Here is a 26,670-nt window from a genome sequence, read left to right as displayed (position 1 = left end):
CTTGGACTACTGCAATGTGCTCTACGTGGGGCTACCTTTGAAGGTGACTCGGAAACTACAACTAATCCAGAATGCGGCAGCTAGACTGGTGACTGGGAGCGGCCGCCGAGACCACATAACACCGATCTTGAAAGATCTACATTGGCTCCCAGTACGTTTCCGAGCACAATTCAAAGTGTTGGTGCTGACCTTTAAAGCCCTAAATGGCCTCGGTCCAGTATACCTGAAGGAGCGTCTCCACCTCCATCATTCTGCCCGGACACTGAGGTCCAGCACCGAGGGCCTCCTGGCGGTTCCCTCGTTGCGAGAAGCCAAGTTGCAGGGAACTAGGCAGAGGGCCTTCTCGGTGGTGGTGCCTACCCTGTGGAATGCCCTCCCAACAGATGTCAAAAAGGAAAACAACTACCAGACTTTTAGAAGACATCTGAAGGCTTTTAATGTTTAATAGATTATTGTGTTTTATTCTTTTGTTGGAAGCCGCCCAGAGTGGCTGGGGAGACCCGGCCAGATGGGCGGGGTATAAATAATTATTAATTATTGTAAACAACTAGTAAATCCTGTGTTTGACCATAGGATGCTGTACTACAGGGAGAAGCAAGAGGCGCCTTTCCCTACCTGTTCCCTGCTTCCTGTGCTCAGCACCTAAGATACAAGAGCAGATATTGCTTAATCAATACAGCTGCATGGAAAAGGTGCCCTGCGACGCCAGCTTCCTCTTGCTCCTGGTTCTACCTGCAAAAGTGAGTCAGCTAGGAAGAAGTGCATTGAGGCTGTGCCAAGAACCCCAGGGACAAAGGGAATTCAGAAGCTGGCTGGCTTGCTTGCTAGGCAGCCCTGGTGCAAGGGAATGAATCAATATTTATTCTTGGAGAGGCTGGGTTCTGGTTGACTAAAACCACAGTTACTTTGCTACCAGCTGGAACTCGCCTAAGTTGAATGTCCTTTGTTTGGCGCAGGCTGTTCTTCCAAGCTGTAGGCAGAGCAAAGACACGGCAGCTGCTTCTCAATTGTCCTGTTGTCTTTTCAAGGGAAGCCAGCGAGTTCAGCTTCCACTGCTCCACTACCTATAGCTGTCATTAAAGCGAGAAGATATAAGCCCAAATGCACAGTCTCACATTCCAAGGGATTGTGTAACCTTAGCCCTTGGCAAAGACTGCCAAACTCCTTGTGTTTTCAAACAATGTTGCTTGCAAACATCCACAGGACATTTTAAGGCAACTCTGTTTATCACGCAGGCACACCCCAATACCCCTAAAGGCAGTTCCAGGGGAAAGGGGCATCTATCTGCAACAACAAGTTAAGTCCTAGCGCTCTGTGCCTGAGAGATAAAGAACCACGTGAGCATGTACAGTACTGCCTGCTTGTCAAAAGTCCCTGGAGCTCAGCTGGAGTGTGGATTTCCCTCTAGACAGTGAAGGGACAATCTGCTTAACCCAGGCAACAGAGGAAGACAGGTAAGAAGTGCCATTTGCCTACGGTAAGCAGAAAATCGATGTCCAGCCGCTTTTGATTGATGGAACCTGTGTGGAGAGGGTGACAACGTTCAGATTCCTGGTCATTGAGATACAGGAGGATTTGTCCTGGAATGATTGATCAATATAAGGGGGATTGCAAAGAAGGCGCAGTACAGACTGTATTGTTTGAGAATTTTAAGGAAAAACCACCTTCCGCAAAAGTTGCTGCTTGCTTTCTATCACTGTGCCATTGAGAGCGTGCTCACTTATGGCTTATGTGTGTGGTACGGAAGCTGCACTTGTCAGGATAGGACAGTGTCGCGTAGAGTTATCAAAACAGCAGAGAGTATCATTGGTTGTTCTCTCCCTAAGTTAGAACATATCTATACCATCAGGTGCCATAGAAAGGCACTAGACATAGAAAGAGATTCATCGCATCCTGGTCATCGTTTCTTTGAGCTCCTGCCATCGGGACAGAGATATAGAACAATGAAGGCGAGAACGAGCTGTCTCAAGAACAGTTTCTTTCCTAGAGCAATTTTGGCCTTAAATGGAAATTCTGGACTTTGAAGTCATTTTATTTTATTTGTTTATTGTTCTGTATTGTATTGTGCTTATTAGTACAGTGGTACCTCACAAGACTAATGCCTCGGGCAACAAAAAAACTCGCAAGACGAAAGCGTCTTGTGATGTTTTTGGTGACTCGCAAGACGAAGTTTTCTATGGCCGCGCTTCGCAAGACGAATGTTTTCGGCGGTTCCCCCTCCCCCCATGGCAATCTGTGCATCGCAAGATGAAATTATCGCAAGATGAAGCGACCCACGGAACAAATTAATTTCTTCTTGCGAGGCACCACTGTATTTTAATTCATGTGGAGTCTCTTATCTGAGTTGATACAGCAACTGAGAAATTTTGTTGTTCCCACAAGGGGACAATGACAATAAAGATCTATTCTATTCTATTCTATTCTATTCGACTTTGGCTCTTCAATCTTTTTATCTCTTGACTCTTCAAGTCAAACTGCATATTTGAGAAATCTGTGACCAGATCAGTCATTCTCTCTCTCTCTCTCTCTCTCTCTCTCTCTCTCTCTCTCTCTCTCTCTCTCTCTCTCTCTCGTCAGAGCAGCAATGCTGGGGGCAGAAGTATTTAACTCCCCCCCCCATTGTGCTATTTTCCAGATCTACCTCTCGCACCTACAACGCTCACACTCTCTGCTTCCTCCGTCAAATACAAACACCTGTAATCTCTTAGAAACCCATTCAGCAGTACTGCTGCGCCAATCAAATTTAATGAAGGGGAGATCTGGTCACAAATCTCTCACCACATGTGTGGTTTGACCCTTTCTTTCTGAATGCTTAGTTAGGATTTCTGTGCCCCCGTTGAGCATATAAAAATGGTTTTGCTTTTTCTGTTTTCCGAAGAGAGAATGGGGAATTTCTGTCTTGTGTGTCCTGAAGTACTCTGATTTATAGCCATTGTTTGATTTAGGTCATTATTTTATCTCATATGGTACCAGAGCAGATACAGCTCACAATCGAAATCATTAAACAATGAACTACAAACATTTCACAATACTAAAATACAGAACATCAGCAGTGCATGAAAGCAGCTGATAAAAATGATATCATAAAAACGATCCAAATGTCAACCTTTCCCAAAGTCCCAAGTAAACACACCTGGCAGCCAAAAGTTAATAATAATTTCTGCATGACAAGTTGAAGTAACATTAGAAAGTTTACTTGAATGATTTTAAGAGACATTTATGAGTATTGTACAAATATATCTACTATACACTATTATGTAAAGTACAAACTTAAGTCATATAACTTACGTTTTCAAACTCCTCAATCATGAGCTTTCTTGGACAGCAACCACTTCAAAATCTGAGATGTCTCTCTTGCACCCTCATAGATTCTTAAAGTGCTACCAATATTTACTATTAAGGGGTACTACTGTCATAATTCCAATTCCTATTTCCTATCTACATTTCAGAAATCAATATTTGGCAAACTCTACTAAGCTGACCCATCACACAAAATTTCATTAATTTTCTTTCTTTTTTCCCATAAGGAAATATAAAAATATCACATTGGTTACATTTTTCAAATAAAGAACGACAAAACAGATCATAATTCTCCAAAACCAGCTATACTTTAATCTTATCTGCTCTTCCTTTAAGCAGATTTTATACTCACTTTCTTAATATCTCATTTGCATTATCTGACTTACATAATTTACATGATACAGATTAAATCATTCCATATTTCTCCTTCATTTCCTTCCCAACCCAGGGAAACTCATTTTATATTTCTTCTGTTTTTATTTGGGTCAATGACTTTTATAAAAGGTTATCCTCTCCTCTTTTTTACTATGACAAATATGTTCATTTTGTCATTATAGCTATTTTCCCTTGGTTTCATCAACTAGTTTTTAATGCTGCTCTCACTATGTGGCTATTAGTATACTGGCTGTTGGCTAGGAGTCCAGATTAATTCTGGGTACTGCTGCAAAACATCTTCCTTCAAATATCCAAGCTGTATAAATATTAGCTGAATATAAATCATGGCAGTGGTGCTCACCTGAGATGTGCCGAAACTGAGTTCCGACCAATAAAAAGCCCTGCCTGTAAGCATGCACACTTGCCTCAGAGCAGACATGTGCAGCTTTGCACTGTAAATTTCTCACCAATGGGAGAAGTGGGTATAAAATTAATACAAGTTAATGGCAAAAACTTTCTTGTTGCAAGTTGCACAGTCTCCTTTAGTTGCTGTATATCAGACAAGGCAGTAGCTTGCGTGATCGGCGGTCGGATTTTTGTGATTGGCGGGCAGTGCTGGCCAGCCTGGGGGTGCCAGGCTGATCGCTGGGCACATTTGTGGGATTAGTGGGCGGATTTTCACTATGACGATCATGCCAATCACAAAAACCCGCCCGCTGGGGGTGCGAGCACCGCCATGATGATCTGCCTGGGGGGGGGGTTGTCACCCCCGCAAGGCATGACAGCTGGGGTGGCCACACCCTCCGCACCCCCCTTGCAACGCTTCTGATTTTAGTAGCTTGGAGCACTTTCCAATACCATTAAGCTTTTGTTAAACCACTATCTTGATTTCAGCAAGGCCTTTGACAAGGTGCCCCATGAGATTCTTGTAAAGAAGCTGGTAAAATGCGGGCTAGACAATGCTACCATTCAGTGGATTTGTAACTGGCTGGCTGACCAAACCCAAAGGGTGCTCATCAATGGCTCCTCTTCATCCTGGAGAGTAGTGACTAGTGGGGTGCCACAGGGTTCTGTCTTGGGCCCTGTCTTATTCAACATCTTTATCAATGACTTGGATGATGGTCTTGAAGGCATCCTGAGCAAGTTTGCCGATGACACCAAATTGGGAGGGGTGGCTAATACCCCAGAGGACAGGATCACACTTCAAAATGACCTTAACAGATTAGACAACTGGGCCAAAGCAAAGAAGATGAATTTTAACAGGGAGAAATGTAAGGTACTACACTTCGGCAAAAAAAATGAAAGGCACAAATACAGGATGGGTGACACCTGGCTTGAGAGCAGTACATGTGAAAAGGATCTAGGAGTCTTGGTAGACCACAAACTTGACATGAGTCAGCAGTGTGATGCAGCAGCTAAAAAAGCCAATGCGATTCTGGGCTGCATCAATAGGAGTATAGCATCTAGATCAAGGGAAGTAATAGTACCACTGTATTCTGCTCTGGTCAGACCTCACCTGGAGTACTGTGTCCAGTTCTGGACACCACAGTTCAAGAAGGATACTGACAAGCTGGAACGTGTCCAGAAGAGGGCAACCAAAATGGTCAAAGGCCTGGAAATGATGCCTTATGAGGAACAGCTTAGGGAGCTGAGTATGTTTAGCCTGGAGAAGAGAAGGTTAAGGGGTGATATGATAGCCATGTTCAAATATATAAAAGGATGTCATATAGAGGAGGGAGAAATGTTTTTTCTGCTGCTCCAGAGAAGCGGACACAGAGCAATGGATTCAAACTACAAGAAAGAAGATTCCACCTAAACATTAGGCAGAACTTCCTGACAGTAAGAGCTGTTCGACAGTGGAATTTGCTGCCAAGGAGTGTGGTGGAGTCTCCTTCTTTGGAGGTCTTTAAGCGGAGGCTTGACAGCCATCTGTCAGTAATGCTTTGATGGTGTTTCCTGCTTGGCAGGGGGTTCGACTGGATGGCCCTTGTGGTCTCTTCCAACTCTATGATTCTATGATTCTAGTGTGAATGTGCTTTCTAAATTGTCAGGTCAGAGTCCGGTGAGTTTAAGATGTGATGTGGCTACTACTTGGATCACTGTGGGGAGAGTCATGTGAACGCTGCTTGGAACATCTGCCCTTCACTTCCCTCTCCCCTATGCAAAGAAAGCCAGTGTGAAGGGTCATGTGCTCGGGTCATTTGAAATGTGATATGGATGTTTCTCGGGTCATGCTGCTTGCAATGTGATGTGAGCATTGCTCGAATCATCTGCCCGGATTGGCACAATGTCACTATTCTTAACTGTGTTCTTCTTGGCAAACACTCCCCAGAAGGGGCATCAACGCAAACACATTTCATCCAAATTTGCCAACAAATCAAAAGTTACATGCCTTTTTTTGGTGTCCCCATTCCAGTCAATGGGAAAGACATCTAAGGCTTTGGGAAATGACTGCTGACCGCGGATCTGGGGTGAAGCACAGTGTCTGTCCAAGCCTCTGAGCAAAGGTAGCACACTCCCAGCATTAATCAAAGGACAGAAGTGGCCTTCTGAATCAAGGGAGAAATTTTAAGCTGTGCCTTTGATCTTTCCTTCCCGCGTAGAGGACCATGGCTAAGAAAGTTGCCATTATCGGTGCTGGAGTGAGCGGCTTGACATCCATCAAAGGCTGCTTGGAGGAAGGCCTTGAGCCCACTTGCTTTGAGCAAAGCAGTGACATCGGGGGACTATGGAGATTCACAGTAAGTCCGGAGACTTGTCGCTTGAAAGGTTAGAACACTGAATGAATGTATCTTGGGAATCTTCCACTACAACCCACAGAGGGACACGCCCTGATTCTGATACAGTAGTTGTGTTCTGTGGCTAAGCTCCTTTCAACCTCAGCTTCCACCAATATGTCAGAAGGCACCTAGTTCTAAATGTCTGCATCAACTGGTAGTTGTCCTCACCTTCACCAGCACTCAAGTTTCTGGCTGTGTTGCAGTGCTCCAGAAAGGAGGTAGCTGAAATTGTGTGCATAGGTGCCGGGACATTGCATGACAGAATATACTGCCAGACTCGTCCTCATCCTGCGTTGGTCACTATGAGCCAAACCAGGTGTGAAATATATTTTCAATAATGTTAATAGTTTCATACCATTCATGTCTTCCACATGGGTGTAGCCAGGATTTTTTGTGAGGGGAGGGGGCAGGCAGATCTGCCTGAGGTAGAAATTTCATCTTGCCTTATGACACAGCTGCTTTTCATCTTGAATTGTGCCAAGATAAAATTGGCTTGTCCCTCAGCAGTCACAAACCAAACAATGTGCCGATGGTTTAATACAGGGGTGGCCAACTCCCAAGGGACCGCGATCTACTCACAGAGTTAAAAACCAGTGGTGAGTTTTTTTTGGGGGGAGGAGGAAAGGCCAATTTTTTGGGGGTGCAGGGGAAAATGCAATGTTGTTCAGCTGCTTTGGGGGGAGCCGGTGATCTACCAGTGATCTACCAGAGACGTCCAATGATCTACTGGTAGATCACGATCTACCTGTTGGATGTACCTGGTTTAATAAATGCCCTCCACTTTTGCTGAACATAACTAGGTGGATTGTTTCACCCTCCCTCCTAGAACTGGAAAATCTGTGACCAATTGATTGCAGTCATGTGCAGGGCCGGCACGTCCATTTAGGCGAACTAGGCCATCGCCTAGGGCACCCAAATAGAGGGGGCGCTGCCCAGCCTGCCCCCCAAACCCCCCAGCCACCGCCCGCCACTGCCCCCCGCCGCCGCCCTCGCCTGTGGCATCCTTTCTTATTTTTTTCTTCTCCCGCCATGGCCGGGCGAGGGGCGGACTAGCTGACTGGCATGACACCCTTCCTCACTGGCCCTCCCCTCGCCCGGCAACGTGGGGAGAAGAAAAAATAAGAAAGGAAGCTGCCGGCCGAGTGAGGCTCCTGGCTGCAGCTTCCTTTCTTATTTTTTCTTCTCCTGATGTTGCCGGGCGAGGGGCGGGCTAGCGAGCAGCCAATCAGAAGCTGCGGGCACCTCTGGGCCCAGCGGGAGGAAGCGGCCAGTAGTGGCCGAGAGCAGAAAGGAAGTGGCGCCGGCAGCGGCACGGAGACAGTGTCCGCTGCCCAGGCCAGCAGCATGGGCTCTGTGCCCCTTTTCATCCCTCCTGCCATTCACACTGGGGGGGGGGGCAGAAGGTGACCTCACCTGGGCGCCAAAAACCCTAGCACCGGCCCTGGTCATGTGGATTATTTACCCTCTACTGTGCTTTTTGGAATAATGGCATCCTAAGAACATTGGGGGCGCCCCATTCCATTTCTTTATTGTATGTAAACAGCTTTCAACTGAGGATGAGCTGGATTCCCTTTTGGTAATGGCGCCTCCATGTTCAGAGAGAGTGAACCACCTGGCAACAGTTGATTGAGAAGCAAACAAGGGTGAAGAGCTTTTGCCTTCATGCTATGTGTGTGGGATTCCTGGAGGCATCTCCCTCACCTTCACTGGAATTGGGACGCTGGACAAAATGGAACTAGGGTCTGATCAAGCATGGGTCTTCTTATTGCTCCCTAGGAAAAGGTGGAGGAAAACAGGGCTAGCATCTACAACTCTGTCATCACCAATTCCTCCAAAGAGATGTCCTGCTTCAGCGACTTTCCAATGCCTGACCACTTCCCAAACTTTCTGCACAACTCCAAGTTCCTGGAATATTTGCGACTGTATGCAAAGCACTTTGGTCTGCTGAAGTATATCAGGTTCAAGGTATGTTGATTTAATTCACCCCATACTATCTCCTGTTTCTTTCTGGGAACTACATTCAGAATAACGTCAAGACAAGATAATCTACAGTGGAACCTCGGTTTATGAACACCTCGGTTTATGAATTTTCGGTTTATGAACTCCGCGGACCCATCTGGAACGGATTAATTCACTTTCCATTACTTTCAATGGGAAAGTTCGCTTCAGTTTATGAACGCTTCAGTTTATGAACAGACTTCCGGAACCAATTACACCCATGTTTCAGTTTATGAACGCTTCAGTTTAAGTACTCCGCGGACCCGTCTGGAACGGATTAATCCACTATCCATTACTTTCAATGGAAAAGTTCGCTTCAGTTTATGAACGGTTACTCCGCGGACCGTCTGGAATGGATTAATCCTCTTTCCATTACTTTCAATGGGAAAGTTCGCTTCAGTTTATGAACGCTTCAGTTTATGAACAGACTTCCGGAACCAATTGTGTTCATAAACCGAGGTACCACTGTATTAGCTTTAGTGTTGTTGCTTGGACAATTCTTTTTCAAAATGTTTGATGTCTGTAGAACGTCCACCACACATGGAACGAGTCTGCTTTTTTTTTTCATGCAGTACTACTTATTTGCAGTTACAACCATGTAGTCCAAACCCCTGCAATGTAGTAATCTCAACTAAACCACCCATGACAGATGGCCATCCAATCTCTGCTTAAAAACCTCCAAGGAAGGAGACTCCACCACCTTCATTTGAAGATGGCTATCATATCTCCTCTTCATCTCCTCTTATCCAGGCTAAACATACTCAATTCTCTCAACTGTTCTTCATAAGTAGTTCCTGGGTTTCCAGTCCCTTGATCATCTTGGTCACCCTCCTCTTCCAGCTTGTCAATATCCTTCAAAAGCTCTTCAAAATCCCCCCCCCTCAGAACTTCCCGCTGTTTGACGAAGTGGGGAGCGAAGAACGTGGTGTCAGAGAGAACTGGTTGCAAAGTAATAGTGTCATTTTTTCCTGGCTTCATGGTAGACCACCGTCATCAGTTTAGAAAAAAGCCAAGATTACACTACCACTGGCCAATGGACCATGGTCACAGAGACAGATGGAAAACACGAGTCATTCATCTTCGATGCTGTCATGATCTGCACTGGCCACCAGATAGAAGCGTACACCCCAGTGGAGTCTTTTCCTGGTAAGGCTTCTTCAGCCTAACGGAGAGTTGAAAACCCTGAACTTATTTCAGTTGCCAACACACCGTCTGGTTGGGTTTGTGAGGTTCAGTGACCAGGCATGAGGTCCTGCTGGACCAACTGGAAGAGGCAAGTGAGGCAAGCATCCAGAATTCAAGAGACTCTTCTCACCTTAGCTATATGAGCTTGCTAGGAGAGAGCAGCTGAGCAGATCAGCACCATTTCAGGGGGGATGATAAGATCAAGAGCATTCTGATCTCCACAATTTGCCTCAGGCACAGACAGCTGTAAGTTGAAGGAGGGGGAGAAAGGAAGCGACAAAAATGACAAATGTAAACAAGAAAACGGGTTCTCCGTCAACTCTTATTGAATGTGCTGTAGTTATTCTCTGCAGGGGGAAGGGCTGGGAATAAGCAAAAGAAAATTTCAGGTCAGCCCTGGGCAGGGATTAAGGTGATCTTTCATATGCCTGTCCAGATGAATATCCTCATTCTCTTGCCCTTACACCCCCACAAGTCCGCATGAGAAGTCTTTTCCTATCTCATTCCCTCAAATATATGATTTTGACATGTCTCTTCATCCCCAATTGTGCTTTGTGATGAGAACAAATCATGCATTGTTGCCTAATTTGTTCAACTTTTGCATAATTTGTTCCAAATTCTGGATTTCTCCCCACCCATATCAGAGCTCCAAATGTATTATAATAATAATAATAATAATAATAATAATAATAATAATAATAATAATAATAATATATTATTTATACCCCGCCCATCTGGCCGGGTTCCCCCAGCCACTCTGGGCGGCTTCCAACAAAACAGAAATTCTAAAATACAGAAATCCATCAAACATTAAAATACAGAAATCCATCAAACATTAAAAGCTTCCCTAAACAGGGCTGCCTTGAGATGCCTTCTAAAGGTCTGGTAAGGTCTTTGACCTCTAGTGGGAGGGCATTCCACAGGGTGGGTGCCACTACCGAGAAGGCCCTCTGCCTGGTTCTCTGTAACTTGGCTTCTCGTAGTGAGGGAACCGCCAGAAGGCCCTCGGAGCTGGACCTCAGTGTCCGGGCAGAACAATGGGGGTGGAGACGCTCCTTCAGGTATACCGGACCGAGGCCGTATTTCTATTAGCCAACTCACTCTTGGAATTCCTAGGGGAGGGAGGGGATCCACGGATAGAAGATTTGGCAGGAAATGATGGCTCAGAGGGAGAAAGAATCAAGCTCTTCCTTCTGCTGCCAGAAAAACAACAACAACCCTCTACTCTGCTTTTCTTAGAAGAGGCCATACTTAACATGTTTTTGTCCTAAGCATGCTCTTTGGATGTAAAATAAAAATAGGAATAAAAAAAATACCATAGCTCCACTAGATCACTGACTCTACAAATATATACTGATTTAAAGTCATTGACTTTCATATTCTAAAAGGCTACTTTCTTGTACTGCATACTGCACCAATGTTTGATCACAAAACAGGTAGTCACTTGGCTAAAGGTATATTGTTTTTACCAGTTTTTTCCTCTCATGAGAAGATAGATTTGAGGGAATAGCATTCTTCCGCTGCAGATGAGCCAAGCAAAGTTTGTCTTGTACCTGAATGCCGTGATATCCCAATCTGGAATCTACCCAAAAAGAACTTTTTGCAACTATTAAGTTATTCTGCAAGTGCTGTAGCAACTCTTTGCTTCTTGGCAGGTTTTGAAAAGTTCCGGGGAAACTATTTCCATAGCCGAAATTACAAAAACCCTGATGGGTTCAATGGGAAGACTGTTGTGATCATTGGGATGGGGAATTCGGCTGCTGACATCGCTGTGGAGATCTGCAGGAAGGCAAAGAAGGTAAAGAGGCTGTTTGGGGAGAGGGGTGATGCGAAGATTTAGAAATCTTCTTGATAGGCATGGATTATAAAATAAAATAGATGGAATCCAACCTAAAGTGGACTTACCCACGTGATGGTCAGTAGCAGCACCCACTGACTGAAGGAAGGAGCAGAGAGGGAGGAGAAGGAATGGGAAGAAGATTTACGGTAAGAAAGAGGAGGATAGATGTAGACAGATATTGTAACAGCAAACATTATTTTATATATACCCTGCCTGTCAAGGACTCAAGTCCGTTTGCAGGGAAAGTAAGAACAGCTAAGAGCACAGCGAGGGAAATCATTAAAAAGCAACTAAACATGTAGTAGAAGAAGCCTTACCAACTAAACATACAAAAACATATATAAATATGTCCCAGGCGCAAAATTGTTAGGGGCACAAGATTTCAACACCCCGTGCTGCTTCAATACAGCTGTGCTCTTCCAGCACAGGGCTCTGTTGAACACAGCATCTCCCCTGTGAACCAGGAAGCGACCTCTCCAGACAACAAAACAACTCTTCTTTTCTTATCTCTGCAGCTGCAATCTCCTGGGCATACCTGCCAAGTCCCGGACTGCAGAATCCGGGACCGGCAGCCGTGTGACACCGGAAGTTGCGTAAACGCAACTTCTGGTGTCGCTTTGCCCATCTATGGGCACCAAAAATGGCCAGCGCCGGCAATGGAAGTCGTGTCTACGCATGTCCGGAAGTACGTAGATGCAACTTCCGGTGTCACTTTGCCCATCTATGGGCACCAAAAATGGCCGCCGCCGACACCGGAAGTCGCATCTACGCACTTCCGGACATGCGTAGACGTGACTTTTGATGCCAGCCCCGGCCATTTTCGGTGCCCATAGATGGGCAAAACAGGGAAAAAATGGCCGCCGGCAGGAAAATAATAAGGGAGAATAACAGGAGATGAAGAGATACGGGGGACCACCGGGAAACGGTATGAAAAAACGGGGGTTTCCCGGGGAAAACGGGGTACTTGGCAGCTATGCTCCTGGGTGATGCAGACGCTGTTAGGCTAGGCAGTTGAAGTTGCATGCATACTAAGTCCATTTTCCTCTCTCCCTCTCCCTCTCCCCCTCTGTGTGGCCCGGGACTCTTGCAACCCACGCTACACTACTGGATTGGTGGAGGAGAGAGGAAGTTTTGAGAGAGTTCTGGAGGCTCATTGGCTTCTCTTGCTGCCCCGCAGGTGTTCCTCAGCACAAGGGGAGGCACCTGGGTGATGAGCCGAGTGTATGACAATGGCTATCCTTGGGACACTATCTTTCACACTCGCTTCAATGACATGATCCGAAATTCTGTCCCTTGGTTCCTTTTGCAATGGATGACAGAACGGAAAATGAACCAGTGGTTTAGCCACGAGAACTATGGCTTGGTGCCTCGAAACAGGTATATCGTTCAGGCATAGGCAAACTCGGTACTCCAGATGCTTTGGGACTACAACTCCCATCAACCCTAGCTAACAGGAACAGTGGTCAGGGATGGTGGGAATTGTAGTCTCAAAACATGCCTATGCCTGCTATAGTTGATCATTTTGCTTCAAAAGGGGGTTGATGTGACCTGGGTTTGTTGCCGTGGTTATTGCAAGACATAACAAGAGAAGAAAAGCAGCTTGTGGCAGTTGGACACAAATTTTGTCGGTCCTATGCTTCCACCCATCTCCTTTTTGAAAAGGCAGGCAGTCCCTGTGTTTAGACTGGGAAATCTGTAAGAAGAGATTCGCACCATCTGAGGGTGCTGCTGCCTGTTGTGCCTCTGCGTGGATCGCTGATCTGGGCTTCCCACCTTCCTTCCAGCCAGCAGAGTAAACCTAAAATAGATTCACACGCAGAAATACAGAAACTGGGCTCCTTTGAGGACAGGTGATCCTTACTTCTTATAAGCATTCTTATAAAAAGTACAGTGTTACCTCTACTTACGAATTTAATGTGTTCCAAACGCACATTTGTAAGTAGAAAAAAATTGTAAGTCGAATCCCATAGGAAAGCATTGGGAGAAAAAAATTCGTAAGTAGAAAAATCCTATCTAAAAATTCGTAAGTAGAAAAAATCCTATCTTAACTGCATCCAAGATGGCGGACGGAGCTCCATTCGTAAGTAGAAACATTCGTAAGTAGAGTTATTCATAAGTAGAGGTACCACTTTACATGTTTAGGGGTGTAAGTGTAACAGGTCCATTCTAATTTGAAGTCAAGGAAAAAGTTTGCAACTTGCCCCAACACTTTGGGAAATGCAAGTACCGTATTTTTCCATGTATAACACGCCCCTGTGTGTAAGACACCCCCCTATTTTCGGGGACTCCAAATTAAGAAAATGGGGGGGGGAGATTACCAAGAGTTGTTAAGCTTTTTGGGGGGAGGATTGGCCAGAGTTGTTGAGTTTTTTGGGGGGGGAATTGATGGAAATCGCTCACCCGCATGACCACACGTGTTGCCAAACACACCAATCGTGTACCCGCTCGCCACCAGCAGCCTCCAATTGGCCACCCAATAGCAGCAGCGGCAGCCAATCAACAGCAGCCATTGACGCAGTCACCACTCACACACCCAATCACCGCTGGCAATCTCTGGACCGTCACAGCAACCAATTGACCATCCCGCCATTTGACTGTCCGTGTATAAGACGACACAAAATTTATAACTTTTTTTTTAAAGAAAGAAACCTCATCTAATACACGGAAAAGTATGGTATGTGAAGCACTTTGAACCCTATGAAGCAATGTACAGGAGTTATGTTCCAAGGATTCCACCTAAAGCCAAAATTGCATATACAAGCAATCCTTGTTTTACATGTGGGTTCCATTCCAGGCACCCCTTCGGTGGAGCGCACATAAGCCCATTCAACCCCATTCCAACCCTGCCCCTTTTCATGATGTCTTCATGACACTTTAGGGACGCCTGCCCTCTTTCCACCCCTGAAGAAGAAGAAGAAGAAGAAGAAGAAGAAGAAGAAGAAGAAGAAGAAGAAGAAGAAGAAGAAGAAGAAGAAGAAGAAGAAGAAGAAGAAGATAACCTATATATGCTGGCAATGTGGGGAAAATAACGGTGACCTCTACCACATGTGGTGGCTGTGTAAGAAGATAAAAATCTTTTGGGGACAAATTTATGATGAGTTAAAAAAACTTTTAGGAATTACTTTTCTTAAAAAACCTGAATTATTTCTTTTGAGCATTTTTGATAAAGAAATCCCCCAAAATTTGAAAGAGATGTTTCTATATGGAACAGCGGCTGCCCGAACCCTCATAGCCAAAAAATGGAAAGAGGTAGAACCCCCGACAAAAATCGAATGGCAAGGCAAGCTCCAAAAATATCTAGAAATGGCCCAATTAACAGGTAGCCTAAGAGGAGAATCAAAACAAAAATTTCAGGAAAAGTGGTCAAGATACAAAATATCCCACATGACCTGAAGGTGCTGCTGTGCAATGCCAGGTCGATGATGAATAAGACCACTGCCATTCACGACCTGATTGTGAATGGAGGATTTGACCTGGCATGTGTGACAGAGACCTGGTTGGATGAAGCCGATGGGCCCGTTCTTGGCGCTGCTTGTCCACCAGGTTTCTCTTATGCACAGCAACCCAGGCCATCTGGGCGGGGAGGGGGGGTTGCAGTGATTTTTAGGAAGTCATTAGTTTGCACCAGGCGTCCTATTGGTAAGACGGAGTTTTCTGAGTGCATGTTCTGGAAGTTGGGCAATAGGGGCAGTACAGGATTCCTTTTGGTGTACCGACCTCCCCGCTGCACCAAGGATTCCCTGCCCGAGCTGCTTCAGGTCGTGTCGGATGTGCTCCTGGAGACACCTAGCTTGGTTGTCTTAGGGGATTTTAACATCCATGCCGACACGACCTTACAAGGAGCCGCTCGGGACTTCGTGGAAAGCATGGCCACCATGGGGCTGTCCCTGAATAAGTCTGGCCCAACTCATAGCCGCGGACATGCCTTGGACTTGGTGTTTACCTCTATGGATGTTGGTGATCTGACATTAAGTAAAAGCGAAACAAAAGAAGTGCCATGGTCAGATCACTTTCTGGTGCAACTGGACTTCTCCGCAACCCTTCCCCTCTGCAGGGAGGTGGGACCGATTCGGATGGTCCGCCCCCGCTACTTAATGGATCCAATTGGCTTCCAGAGAGTGGTAGGGGATGTTTTATCCCATGTCGATGGCCTTTCAGCTGATTCCCTGGTGGCCCGCTGGAATGCGGAGTTAACCAGCGCTATTGACTGTCTGGCTCCGAAGCGCCCTCTCAGATTGCATGGAGCCCGGACAGCCCCGTGGTTCTCCCCGGCGCTGAGGGCGATGAAACAGTCGTTGAGACGGCTAGAGCGCCGGTGGCGGAAAACTCATTTTGAATCAGACCGGACACGGGCTAGAGCTCAACTTCGAGCCTACCAAGTGGCAATGGCGACGGCGAAGAGGACCTTCTTCGCCGTCTCCATCGCATCTGCAGAAAACAGCAGCAGGAGACTCTTCCAGGTGGTTCGCAATTTAGCGGAACCACCTGCTCCATCCGGGCCCAGTACGGGCCACATGATCTCCTGCAATGATTTTGCAAAGTTTTTTGCAGATAAAGTCGCTCAGATTCGGGAAGAGGTAGACTCCACCGTGGGAGCAGGGCCGGGGCGGGGGAGTGCTAGAGTCCTGTCTAGTCAAGTTTTGTGGGATCAATTTCAATCTGTTACCTCCGAGGATGTGGACAGGCTGCTTCGACGAGTGAAACCAACCACCTGTCTCCTTGATCCTTGCCCATCCTGGCTTATAAAAGCTAGCCGGGAAGGGCTGGGCGATGGGCTTCGCGGGTTGGTAAATGCTTCTCTCCATGAAGGAGCCTTCCCAGACCCGCTGAAAGAGGCGGTTATTAAACCGCTTCTTAAAAAACCATCTTTAGATCCGGCCAATATGGCCAACTATCGCCCAGTCTCAAATCTTCCATTCTTGGGCAAGGTGATTGAGCGAGTGGTTGCCGAACAACTTCAGGCACGCCTGGAAGAAGCGGACCATTTGGATCCTTTCCAGTCAGGATTCAGGCCTCATCATGGGACTGAAACTGCCTTGGTCGCACTGGTCGATGATCTCCGGCGGGCTAGGGACAAAGGTAACAGCTGTTTCCTTGTTCTGCTGGATCTCTCAGCGGCTTTTGACACCATCGACCATAACATCCTTCTGGACCGTCTAGAGGGCTTGGGAGCTGGGGGCACTGTCATGCAGTGGTTCCGCTCCTTCCTCCTGGGCCGTGTTCAGAAAGTGGTGGTGGGGGATGAGTGTTCAGACCCCTGGGCTCTCACTTGTGGGGTGCCTCAGGGTTCTGTCCTCTCCCCCATGCTTTTTAACATCTATATGCAGCCACTGGGAGAGATCATCAGGGGGTTTGGGCTGGGTGTCCATCAGTATGCTGATGATACCCAGCTCTACCTCTCTTTTAAATCAGAACCAGTGAAGGCGGTGAAGGTCCTGTGTGAGTGCTTGGAGGCGGTTGGAGGATGGATGGCGGCTAACAGATTGAGATTGAATCCTGACAAGACAGAAGTACTGTTTGTGGGGGACAGGAGGCGGGTGGGTGTGGAGGACTCCCTGGTCCTGAATGGGGTAACTGTGCCCCTGAAAGACCAGGTGCGCAGCCTGGGAGTCATTTTAGACTCACAGCTGTCCATGGAGGCACAGGTCAACTCTGTGTCCAAGGCAGCTGTTTATCAGCTCCATCTGGTACGCAGGCTGAGTCCCTACCTGCCCGCTGACTGTCTCTCCAGAGTGGTGCATGCTCTAGTTATCTCTCGCTTGGACTACTGTAATGCGCTCTACGTGGGGCTACCTTTGAAGGTGACCCGGAAACTACAACTAATCCAGAATGCGGCAGCTAGACTGGTGACTGGGAGCGGCCGCCGAGACCACATAACACCGGTCCTGAAAGACCTACATTGGCTCCCAGTACGTTTCCGAGCACAATTCAAAGTGTTGGTGTTGACCTTTAAAGCCCTAAACGGCCTCGGTCCGGTATACCTGAAGGAGCGTCTCCACCCCCATCGTACTGCCCGGACACTGAGGTCCAGCTCCGAGGGCCTTCTGGCGGTTCCCTCACTACGAGAAGCCAAGTTACAGGGAACCAGGCAGAGGGCCTTCTCGGTAGTGGCACCCACCCTGTGGAATGCCCTCCCACTAGAGGTCAAAGAGAACAACAATTACCAGACCTTTAGAAGGCATCTCAAGGCAGCCCTGTTTAGGGAAGCTTTTAATGTTTGATGGATTTCTGTATTTTAATGTTTGATGGATTTTTGTATTTTAGAATTTCTGTTTTGTTGGAAGCCGCCCAGAGTGGCTGGGGGAACCCGGCCAGATGGGCGGGGTATAAATAATATATTATTATTATTATTATTATTATTATTATTATTATTATTATTATTATTATATACGTACAGAAGTACAGCAGAAATCAGCTGATCACACCAGTACTTGAATAATTAAGAAAAAATAGACATCGATGGAGATATAGTAAAGCAAGAGCGTATCTAAAATGTTCAAAGATAGGGTAATGAATTGGATCCTACGCACAGGTAGGCTTGGAATATACTTTCGGGTTTGTTAGGAAGCCAAAGGGGGACTAGGCTTCTTTTTTGTTCTTATTTTTCTGTTAAAAACTTGAAAATGTAGAGAAAACAAAGTGTTTAAATGGGCAGTACTATGGGAACTGGTTTTATTTATCCTTTTGGATATCTGGAAAACATGTCGGAAAAGGTTTGTTTGATCCTGGCAGAATGATGTAAGAGGAAACAAACTATTGTATTGTTATTGTGTATTTTATTTTTGGAAACAAATAAAGTCTTTTTTAATATTAAAAAAAGAGGAGGAGGAGGAGGAGGAGGAGGAGTTTGGATTTGATATCCCACTTTATCACTCCCCTTAAGGAGTGTCAAAGTGGCTAACAATCTCCTTTCCCTTCCTCCCCCACAACAAACACTCTGTGAGGTGGGTGGGGCTGAGAGACTTCAGAAAAATGTGACTAGCCCAAGGTCACCCAGCAGCTGCATGTGGAGGAGCAGAGACGCGAACCCAGTTCACCAGATTAGGAGTCCACCGCTCTTAACCGCTACGCCACACTGGCTGCACCATGCACCAACGCCACACTACGCCACACTGGTCACATGCACAGAGGTTGCTGGCTTTACTGTATTACTGGTGAGAATAAGAATGGTGTTATCCCTTCCAGTTTCTGTTGCACTCTCTTTTGCCTTCCAGATCCCTGATGAAAGAGCCAGTGTTCAATGATGACTTGCCTAGCCGTATCCTCTGTGGTGCTGTGATGGTGAAACCACTCGTCCAGGAGTTCACCGAGAGCTCCGTCATTTTTGAAGATGGAACTGTAGAGGAGAATGTGGATATTGCCATCTTTGCAACAGGCTACAGCGTTGCGTTCCCTTTTCTGGACAAGTCGGTGATCAAGGTGGAAGACAATCGGGTCCCGTTGTATAAACACATCTTTCCTCTTCATCTGGAGAAGCCAACGCTGGCTGTTATTGGCCTCATCCAGCCCCTTGGGCCTATCATGCCCACTGCAGAGCTGCAAGCTCGCTGGGCAACCAGAGTCTTTAAGGGTAACTCATTATATTCGCTACACAGGTTAAAAAAAGCATTCCAATCTATGGTCAAACCACAACAAAGATTTCAAAGCACATGGTTCCCTCCTCCCAAGAATTGTGGGAACTATAGCTCACCCCTCACACAGCTCCCAGTTCCCAGGAGTCTTTGCAAATGTAACTGCTTTGCAGTATATCAACCTTCCATTACCAGAGTTAAGGAAATCAGTAATAATATTCCGGAGAAGCATTTTATGAAGGTGGGGAAAGCTACACATCATTCTTATTAAATAAGTATATAAAAGCAAAATAGGGTTGCACGCCACTCCAGTCTCTGGGTGGAGTGAGATTCCAGGGATTCTAGGAACTTAGGCTCTGTGTTTCCTTCTGGGAATGAGACACAGTGGGGACAGTGGTGTCTTTAGGATATATGGGTTATTTACACATGTATTTGGACCCTGAGATCTGGCAATAAAGGGAGGTATATAAATCAATCAATCAAACAAACAAACAAACAAACAAACAAACAACCTGAGCCTACAATGAAGAGGTTGATAGCACTATCCCCCCTAAAGGGTCTTGCTTTTCCCATAGCTGCAGCAGACTTCAGACATTGTGCTATGCCTCTGCCTTTTCAGCCTTCCGCTTTCCTATCCAGCTTCTAGCTCACAAAACCCAACTCTTTCAATCAGGCCCATCCTAGCCATAGAGGCTAGTGGCGCGGAGAACCACGGTGCCAGGCGCTGGAGGGCGCTGGAAGGGTGCCAAGTGAGCGCAGGGTTCCGGCGATCTGGCCAGGACTGCACTCCTTCTCTGAGGACTCCGCGCTGCGCCGCCTCCTCGTTTCCCCAGCGCTGGGTTCCGCTCAGTCGAGCTTCGCCACCAGCGCTCGCACAGCACCCAAGAAGCTCTTGCTGGTCCCGCGGTGCGCGTGCTGGTGGCCAAGCTTGACTGAGCGGAACCCAGCGCTGGGGAAACGAGAAGGAGGCGCAGCGCGGAGTCCTCGGAGGTGGCCTCCCGCTGCTGCCGCGGTGCACTTGGCACTCCCGGGCCCTTGGAGAGGCTCTGGAGGGGGGCGCTGGAGGGACATAGCGCCAGGGCGCTGGGTGGGCTTAAGACGGCCCTGCTTTCAATCCTAAACTCTGGTTTTTGTCCTTCTCACTGCTGTAAGCGTTGAAGGAGGGGCCCCACCCATTTGCTATCCAGCACACAGCCCACCTCTTCTTGCTTTCTTAATGGCTCATCACCCCAGGCAATGACCTCATCAGAAAGTTAGCCTGGCTTATACCGTATTTCAAGACTTGTTGGGTCTAGGTGTTAGAAAGAGCTGGTCTCCTCTGTCATAACTCCCCTCCCCCCAAGAATATATATTGTAGACATGACCTCAGCCCCAACTCTTAATCTTTTTAGGGCTAAGTTTGCTGCCTTCAGAGAGCACTATGGTGGCTGACACCACCAAGAGGAATGAAAAGAGGATCAAATGGTAAGAGAAACATCCAACGCTTTATGGTTAATATCAGCTCCAGATCACATGTTAATAATAATAATAATAATAATAATAATAATAATAATAATAATAATATATTTCTACCCCGCCATCTGGCTGGGTTTCACTAGCCACTCTGGGCGGCTCACAACAGAATATTAAAAACACGATAAAACATCAAACATTAAAAACTTCCCTAAACAGGGCTCCCTTCAGATGTCTTCTTCTAAGAGTCAGATAGTTCCTTATCTCCTTGACATCTGATGGGAGGGTGTTCCACAGGGTGGGTGCCACCACCGAGAAGGCCCTCTGCCTGGTTCCCTGTAACCTCACTTCTCTCAGGAAAGGAACTGCCAGAAGGCCCTTGGAAGTGGACCTCAGGGCTGAATGATGGGGGTGGGAAAAGAATATAATAGAAAGGTGGGCGACCTATAGAAATTTATTAAAACAAGAGGGAGGAGAGTATCAACTGAAAGAATTTAAGGAATAATCAGGGAAATTAGGGAATCATCAGGGAAATTAACAACATGGATACAATACCAGCATTTGAATGAAGTATGTAAGAAAGATAGGCTACAAGGGCTTGGGGAACAACTATAGATAGCCTCCATCCGCCAGGTTCAAGATGAGTGCCCCCGCCTCCGCTTTTCTGCTACTAGACTTGTTCTTGCCTAAGTTATGTGCTCTAGATAAAATCATGTTATGCCTTCTCCGCCTTAGATATTGGTGTGATTTATGTCTTTCTTCACATTTCAAAGGTTTGGCACCAGCCGCAGCCAGTCAATCCAAACAGATTTCATTGAGTACCTGGACGAGCTTGCTGCTCTCACAGGAGCAAAGCCACACCTGTTCACGCTCCTGCTGACAGATCCCAAGCTGGCCTTGACCGCCTTCTTTGGACCCTGCAGCCCATTCCAGTTCCGCCTGATTGGACCAGGGAAGTGGGCTGGAGCCAGGAACGCCATCCTTACCCAGACACAGCGGGTCATCAAGCCCACAAAAACTCGAACAGTGGGCAATTCTTCGAGTAATGCTCTGCTCTCCCTGCTTAAAATCCTCGGCTTTCTTGCTCTCTTGGTTGCAGTTTTCCTATCCATTGGTCAGCGCTGAGCTCTACCCAATGATGCAGCAATGGCAAATTGCTGCTTTACTGATGTCTGCCTACTCTTCAATGCATCTATAGGGGTCACACGGGGGCAACTTTAATAAATAATAATAATAACCCCGCCCTCCCCAGTCAAAACCGGGCTCAGGGCGGCTCACACCAATAAAATTACAATAAAACATAAAAAGCAATTAATTAAAATACAGATTAAAATACAAGATTAAAATTTAAAATGCAGCCTGATTTTAAGTAGTCCATAAATCCAAGCCATGAGGGAGGAAAACACAGGGGTCAGACTAAGTCCAACCCAAAGGCCAGGCGGGACAGCTCTGTCTTGCAGGCCCTGCGGAAAGATGACAAATCCCGCAGGGCCCTGGTCTCCTGTGAGAGAGCGTTCCACCAAGTTGGGGCCAATACTGAAAAGGCCCTGGCCCTAGTAGAGGCCAATCTAACCACCTTATGGCTCGGGATCTCCAGAATATTGTTGTTTGTGGACCTTAAGGTCCTCCGCGGGGCATACCAGGAGAGGCGGTCCCGTAGGTATATTTGCACTCTCAAACTTGTGTCTCGCTTAGGGTCTCCTGTTTCCTACAAACTTAGCAAACGGAAAGGAGGAAACGTCTGGGAAACAATGAAATGGGAACATACAGGCAAAGTATGGAAGGGCAAATCTGTCAATTTTGGTTTCTCTTGATTTCTCATGCTTTCCTATCAAGTTTACTTTGCGCATATCCCGATCAATTTGCTTTAAAAAAAAGTGTCTCATGAAAATTCATCAGTATTTTTGTGAGCATTCCTCCTAATACATTTTTGCTAGGATTTTCCCCTATGCTATTTCCGCAAATATATGCATTTTAATGTGCACCTTCTCCCAATGGTGTTGTTTTCCAACAAGAACAGCAAAGTGAACAAAGGGGCATATATTAGGAGAAGCGGGAATTTCGAAGGATAGCTGTTTCAGGACCCACAAATTAGGCAGGTTTGCCTGAAAATGTGAACTGAATGGGCTTCCTTCCCATTTCTAATGTGAAGTCAGGAATGAACACACACACACACACACACACACACAGAGAGAGAGAGAGAGAGAGAGAGAGAGAGAGAGAGAGAGAGAGAGAGAGAGAGAGAATGGGCTAGTAAACCAGCTGACAAGATCAGCAAGGTCTTGTGCCTTTTGGGTGCTACTTAGAATTGTAGCTTTTTATTTTTAGGAAAGTATGTTTCTGGTCCTTTGAAGCGACATTTGAACTGTGTGGTCCAGGGGTCAGCAAACTTTTTCAGCAGGGGGCCGGTTCATTGTCCCTCAGTCCTTGTGGGGGGGCAGACTATTTTTTTTGGGGGGGGGGAATGAATGAATTCCTATGCCCCACAAATAACTCAGAGATGCATTTTAAATAAAAGCACACATTCTACTCATGTAAAAATACACTGATTCCTGGATCTTCCGCGGGCCGGATTTAAAAGGCGATTGGGCCGGCCCCAGCCCCTGGGCCTTAGTTTGCCTACTAGGGTGATGACTTTTTTACAACCTCATTTTCCTGTATCATAATTTGATGAGCTTACATTAAAGATTAGATAAAATCTTACTTTCAAAGAGATTTGATTAAAAAAAACCTCACGCACAAAATGATTTTAAAAATTTTATTTATCAGCTTTTTGACCATTTTTGTAGTCACTGTAAGCAGATATAAAATTGAACCCAAGCTTTAGAGTCACATATATGCAACATTATATAGGGTCATCAAACACACAAGGAAGCTTTTTTTAGATGCAGTAACAGTATAGATGCCGCTAGAGGACGATGTTTTGCTACCTCTCCCGTAGGTTCTTTTCCCAGCATGTCTGGCAGGGTCTGCTGGCTGAGTTTTGAGGTCCCAAAAAGGGGCTTTTACCTTGCGCAGGTGTGACATTTGTATACCCTATGTTGCTAAGAACACTCCCCATTGTGGAATGTGGTGTTGTGTCCAAATTTGATATGAAATATATATATAGAATTAATACAATTTTATGAAATGGTAAAACGGCATACAAAAAATTAAAAATGGTTTGTGCGTGACCTTTTTAAATATTTCAATGGAATATACCTCATTTTAGTCATTAATAGGCAAAAGTTCATCCATTTGTGCTACAGGAAATAATTTTTGAGGGAAAAAATTGAAAAAGTCATCACCCTATTGCCTACCCATGGTGTGGTCTATGTAAGGCTTCAGAGAGTTGGTGAGGGTGAATCTCTTGTGTGCTGCTCCCCTCTTTCTCGTGAGCCCCCCTGAGCTCTAGTTACCCATTGGGCTGTGCCACTAAAACCATCTGCATGCCTGAGACATGCCTAAAATGCAAGAGTTTACAAATAAATCATGCACAAAGAAAACTGTATGTGTTTTTAACCACACATTTGCAGTTCAGACCAGTGCATCGTTCTGTTCTATAGGAGCTGAGCCCCTGGTTCCTTCAAGTTTATTTCATGCAGAGCGTCAAGGACTATGCTTTGTTACTCTTGCTATGAAGACAGGGCTCCCAGCACGTTTCCGAGCACAATTCAAAGTGTTGGTGGCAGGTGCTGACCTTTAAAGCCCTAAACGGCCTCAGCCCAGTATACCTGAAGGAGCGTCTCCACCCCCATCGTTCTGCCCGGACACTGAGGTCCAGCTCCGAGGGCCTTCTGGCGGTTCCCTCGCTGCGAGAAGCGAAGTTACAGGGAACCAGGCAGAGGGCCTTCTCGGTGGTGGCACCCACCCTGTGGAACGCCCTCCCAACAGATGTCAAAGAGGAAAACAACTACCAGACTTTTAGAAGACATCTGAAGGCAGCCCTGTTCAGGGAGGCTTTTAATGGTTAATAGATTACTGTGTTTTATTTTTCTGTTGGAAGTCGCCCAGAGTGGTTGGGGACAGATTGTGGCTGGGGATTTTGTTCAGGGACAGATTGATGAATCCGGGGACTGTCCCCAGGAAGCACGGACATTTGGTAACCCTAGTTTAGAAGATATCTAAAGGCAGTCCTTTTTAGGGAAGGTTTTTTTTTCCTTTTCTTTTAATGACTGATGTTTTAATGTATTTTTAATCTCCTGTTGAAACAAAATAAAAAAGTTCTTTCCAGTAGCACGTTAGAGACCAACTAAGTTTGTCATTGGTATGAGCTTTCGTGTGCATGCACACTTCTTCAGATACACTGAAACAGAAGTCACCAGACCCTTATGTATAGTCAGAGGGTGGGGAGGGGTATTACTCAGAAGGGTGGTGGGAGTGGATGATTGGCTGATAGGTGTGGTAAACCTGTTGGAACCCAGCCAGATGGGTGGGGTATAAGTAATAAATTATGTTGTTGTTGTTGTTGTTGTTGTTGTTGTTGTTGTTGTTGTTGTTGTTGTTGTTATGATTATTCTGCCCGGACACTGAGGTCCAGCGCCGAGGGCCTTCTGGCGGTTCCCTCGCTACGAGAAGCCAAGTTACAGGGAACTAGGCAGAGGGCCTTCTCGGTAGTGGCACCCACCCTGTGGAATGCCCTCCCACTAGAGGTCAAAGAGAACAACAACTACCAGACCTTTAGAAGGCATCTCAAGGCAGCCCTGTTCAGGGAAGCTTTTAATGTCTGATGGATTTCTGTATTTTAATGTTTTGTTGGAGTGGCTGGGGGAACCCGGCCAGATGGGTGGGGTATAAATAATAAATTATTATTATTATTATTATTATTATTATTATTATTATTATTATTATTAGGCTTGATAGATGGGTTTCATTTATTTGGTGTGTTATATCATACTTTATGTTACTACAAATCTGTGATCTGATACCCCAGTCTTCAAGGGCAAGACCACAATGCATTCTCCATGTTTCTTGATCCTTTTATAATAGGTTTGTGATGGAGGAAGGAGAAAAAAAGGGGGGTAAACAGCCTCTTCCCTCTCTTAAACTCCCCTCCACACCTCCTAATGTTCAATCAACTTGAGATTACACTGCATTATTGTGCATTTCCCCTTCTGCCATCCTCTGTAAAGAAGAGAAGAAGAAGAGTTTGGATTTGATATCCCACTTTATCACTACCTGAAGGAGTCTCAAAGCGGCTAACATTCTCCTTTCCCTTCCTCCCCCACAACAAACACTCTGTGAGGTGAGTGGGGCTGAGAGACTTCAGAGAAGTGTGACTAGCCCAAGGTCACCCAGCAGCTGCATGTGGAGGAGCGGGGAAGCGAACCTCGTTCTCCAGATTACGAGTCCACCGCTCCAAACCACTACACCACACTGGTGATGTGGGGATCAAATTTCATTCCATGCATTCAAATGCAGGTCTGCTTAGAAGTTTCTAGAGGACAATTGCCATTCTCTGATAGAAATAAACTCCCATCAGTACACTGACATTAGCATTACAGGTTGGACATGGGTTGTTGTGAGTCCTCTGCTGTCAATGGAAAGCTTAGTTTTCACCCTTAGATTGATGTGCTGTTGACTTCCTTGGCTTACTAGAATAATGCAAAAGTAAATACTTCCACCAGCGACCGATAATTAACTTTGGAATCACTTTCCAGGAAGGGGGGGGGGGACAGAACAGTGTAGTTAGTCCAGTTTTTGTACTCCTGGGCTTAGCACAAAGGTCAGAGTGTGTGGGTTTTCTTCCATTTAAAATCCTCCATTTTTTGCCCATCTGTAACATTGCCAAACACCTCCTTTCAAAGCTAAAAGCTGATACTCTCCTTCCCACCTGGGAAACAAATTCTTGGCAGCTAAAGAAGCCTAGTTTGGGGCACTTGTAAGTAAAAGAATGAGGGGAGAAGCAGCCAAGTTCTTAGTTTTGCCCCTGAGGAACTAAACATTTGCATTCCAGAGATGTTGCTGCGTTGAAACAAAACTAACAAAAGGTACCTCTGGCACTTTAAAGACAAACATTTGAAAATCATATCAGGCATTCTTAAAGCAACAATATCCGCCTAATGAAGTGAAAAAGAAACGTATCAATGAGGCAAAACAGGTACTCAGGATGAATCACCTAGACCAGAAGTTCTAGAACTGTATCTCCATGTTTCGCCATCTCCTTTTGCCTATATTTAGATCATCTGCC

The 26,670-nt window shown here is 46.0% G+C and overlaps 1 protein-coding gene across 1 annotated transcript; it reads left to right on the top strand.

Moving 5' to 3' along the window:
- Positions 1–1,322: 1,322 nt before the first annotated feature.
- Positions 1,323–24,716, top strand: LOC118089176 (dimethylaniline monooxygenase [N-oxide-forming] 2). Its single transcript, XM_035123597.3, has 9 exons — positions 1,323–1,454; positions 6,279–6,416; positions 8,232–8,420; positions 9,437–9,599; positions 11,294–11,436; positions 12,656–12,855; positions 18,693–19,048; positions 20,441–20,513; positions 21,275–24,716. The coding sequence occupies exons 2-9, from the start codon at positions 6,285–6,287 to the stop codon at positions 21,624–21,626; spliced, it is 1,608 nt and encodes a 535-aa protein (XP_034979488.3). The 5' UTR covers positions 1,323–1,454; positions 6,279–6,284; the 3' UTR covers positions 21,627–24,716.
- Positions 24,717–26,670: the final 1,954 nt, after the last annotated feature.

The sequence above is a fragment of the Zootoca vivipara genome, chromosome 7, assembly GCF_965207765.1.
Source record: "Zootoca vivipara chromosome 7, rZooViv2.hap1.1, whole genome shotgun sequence".
NCBI classification, from domain to species: domain Eukaryota; kingdom Metazoa; phylum Chordata; class Lepidosauria; order Squamata; family Lacertidae; genus Zootoca; species Zootoca vivipara.
This window is presented reverse-complemented; position numbering and strand designations above follow the sequence as displayed.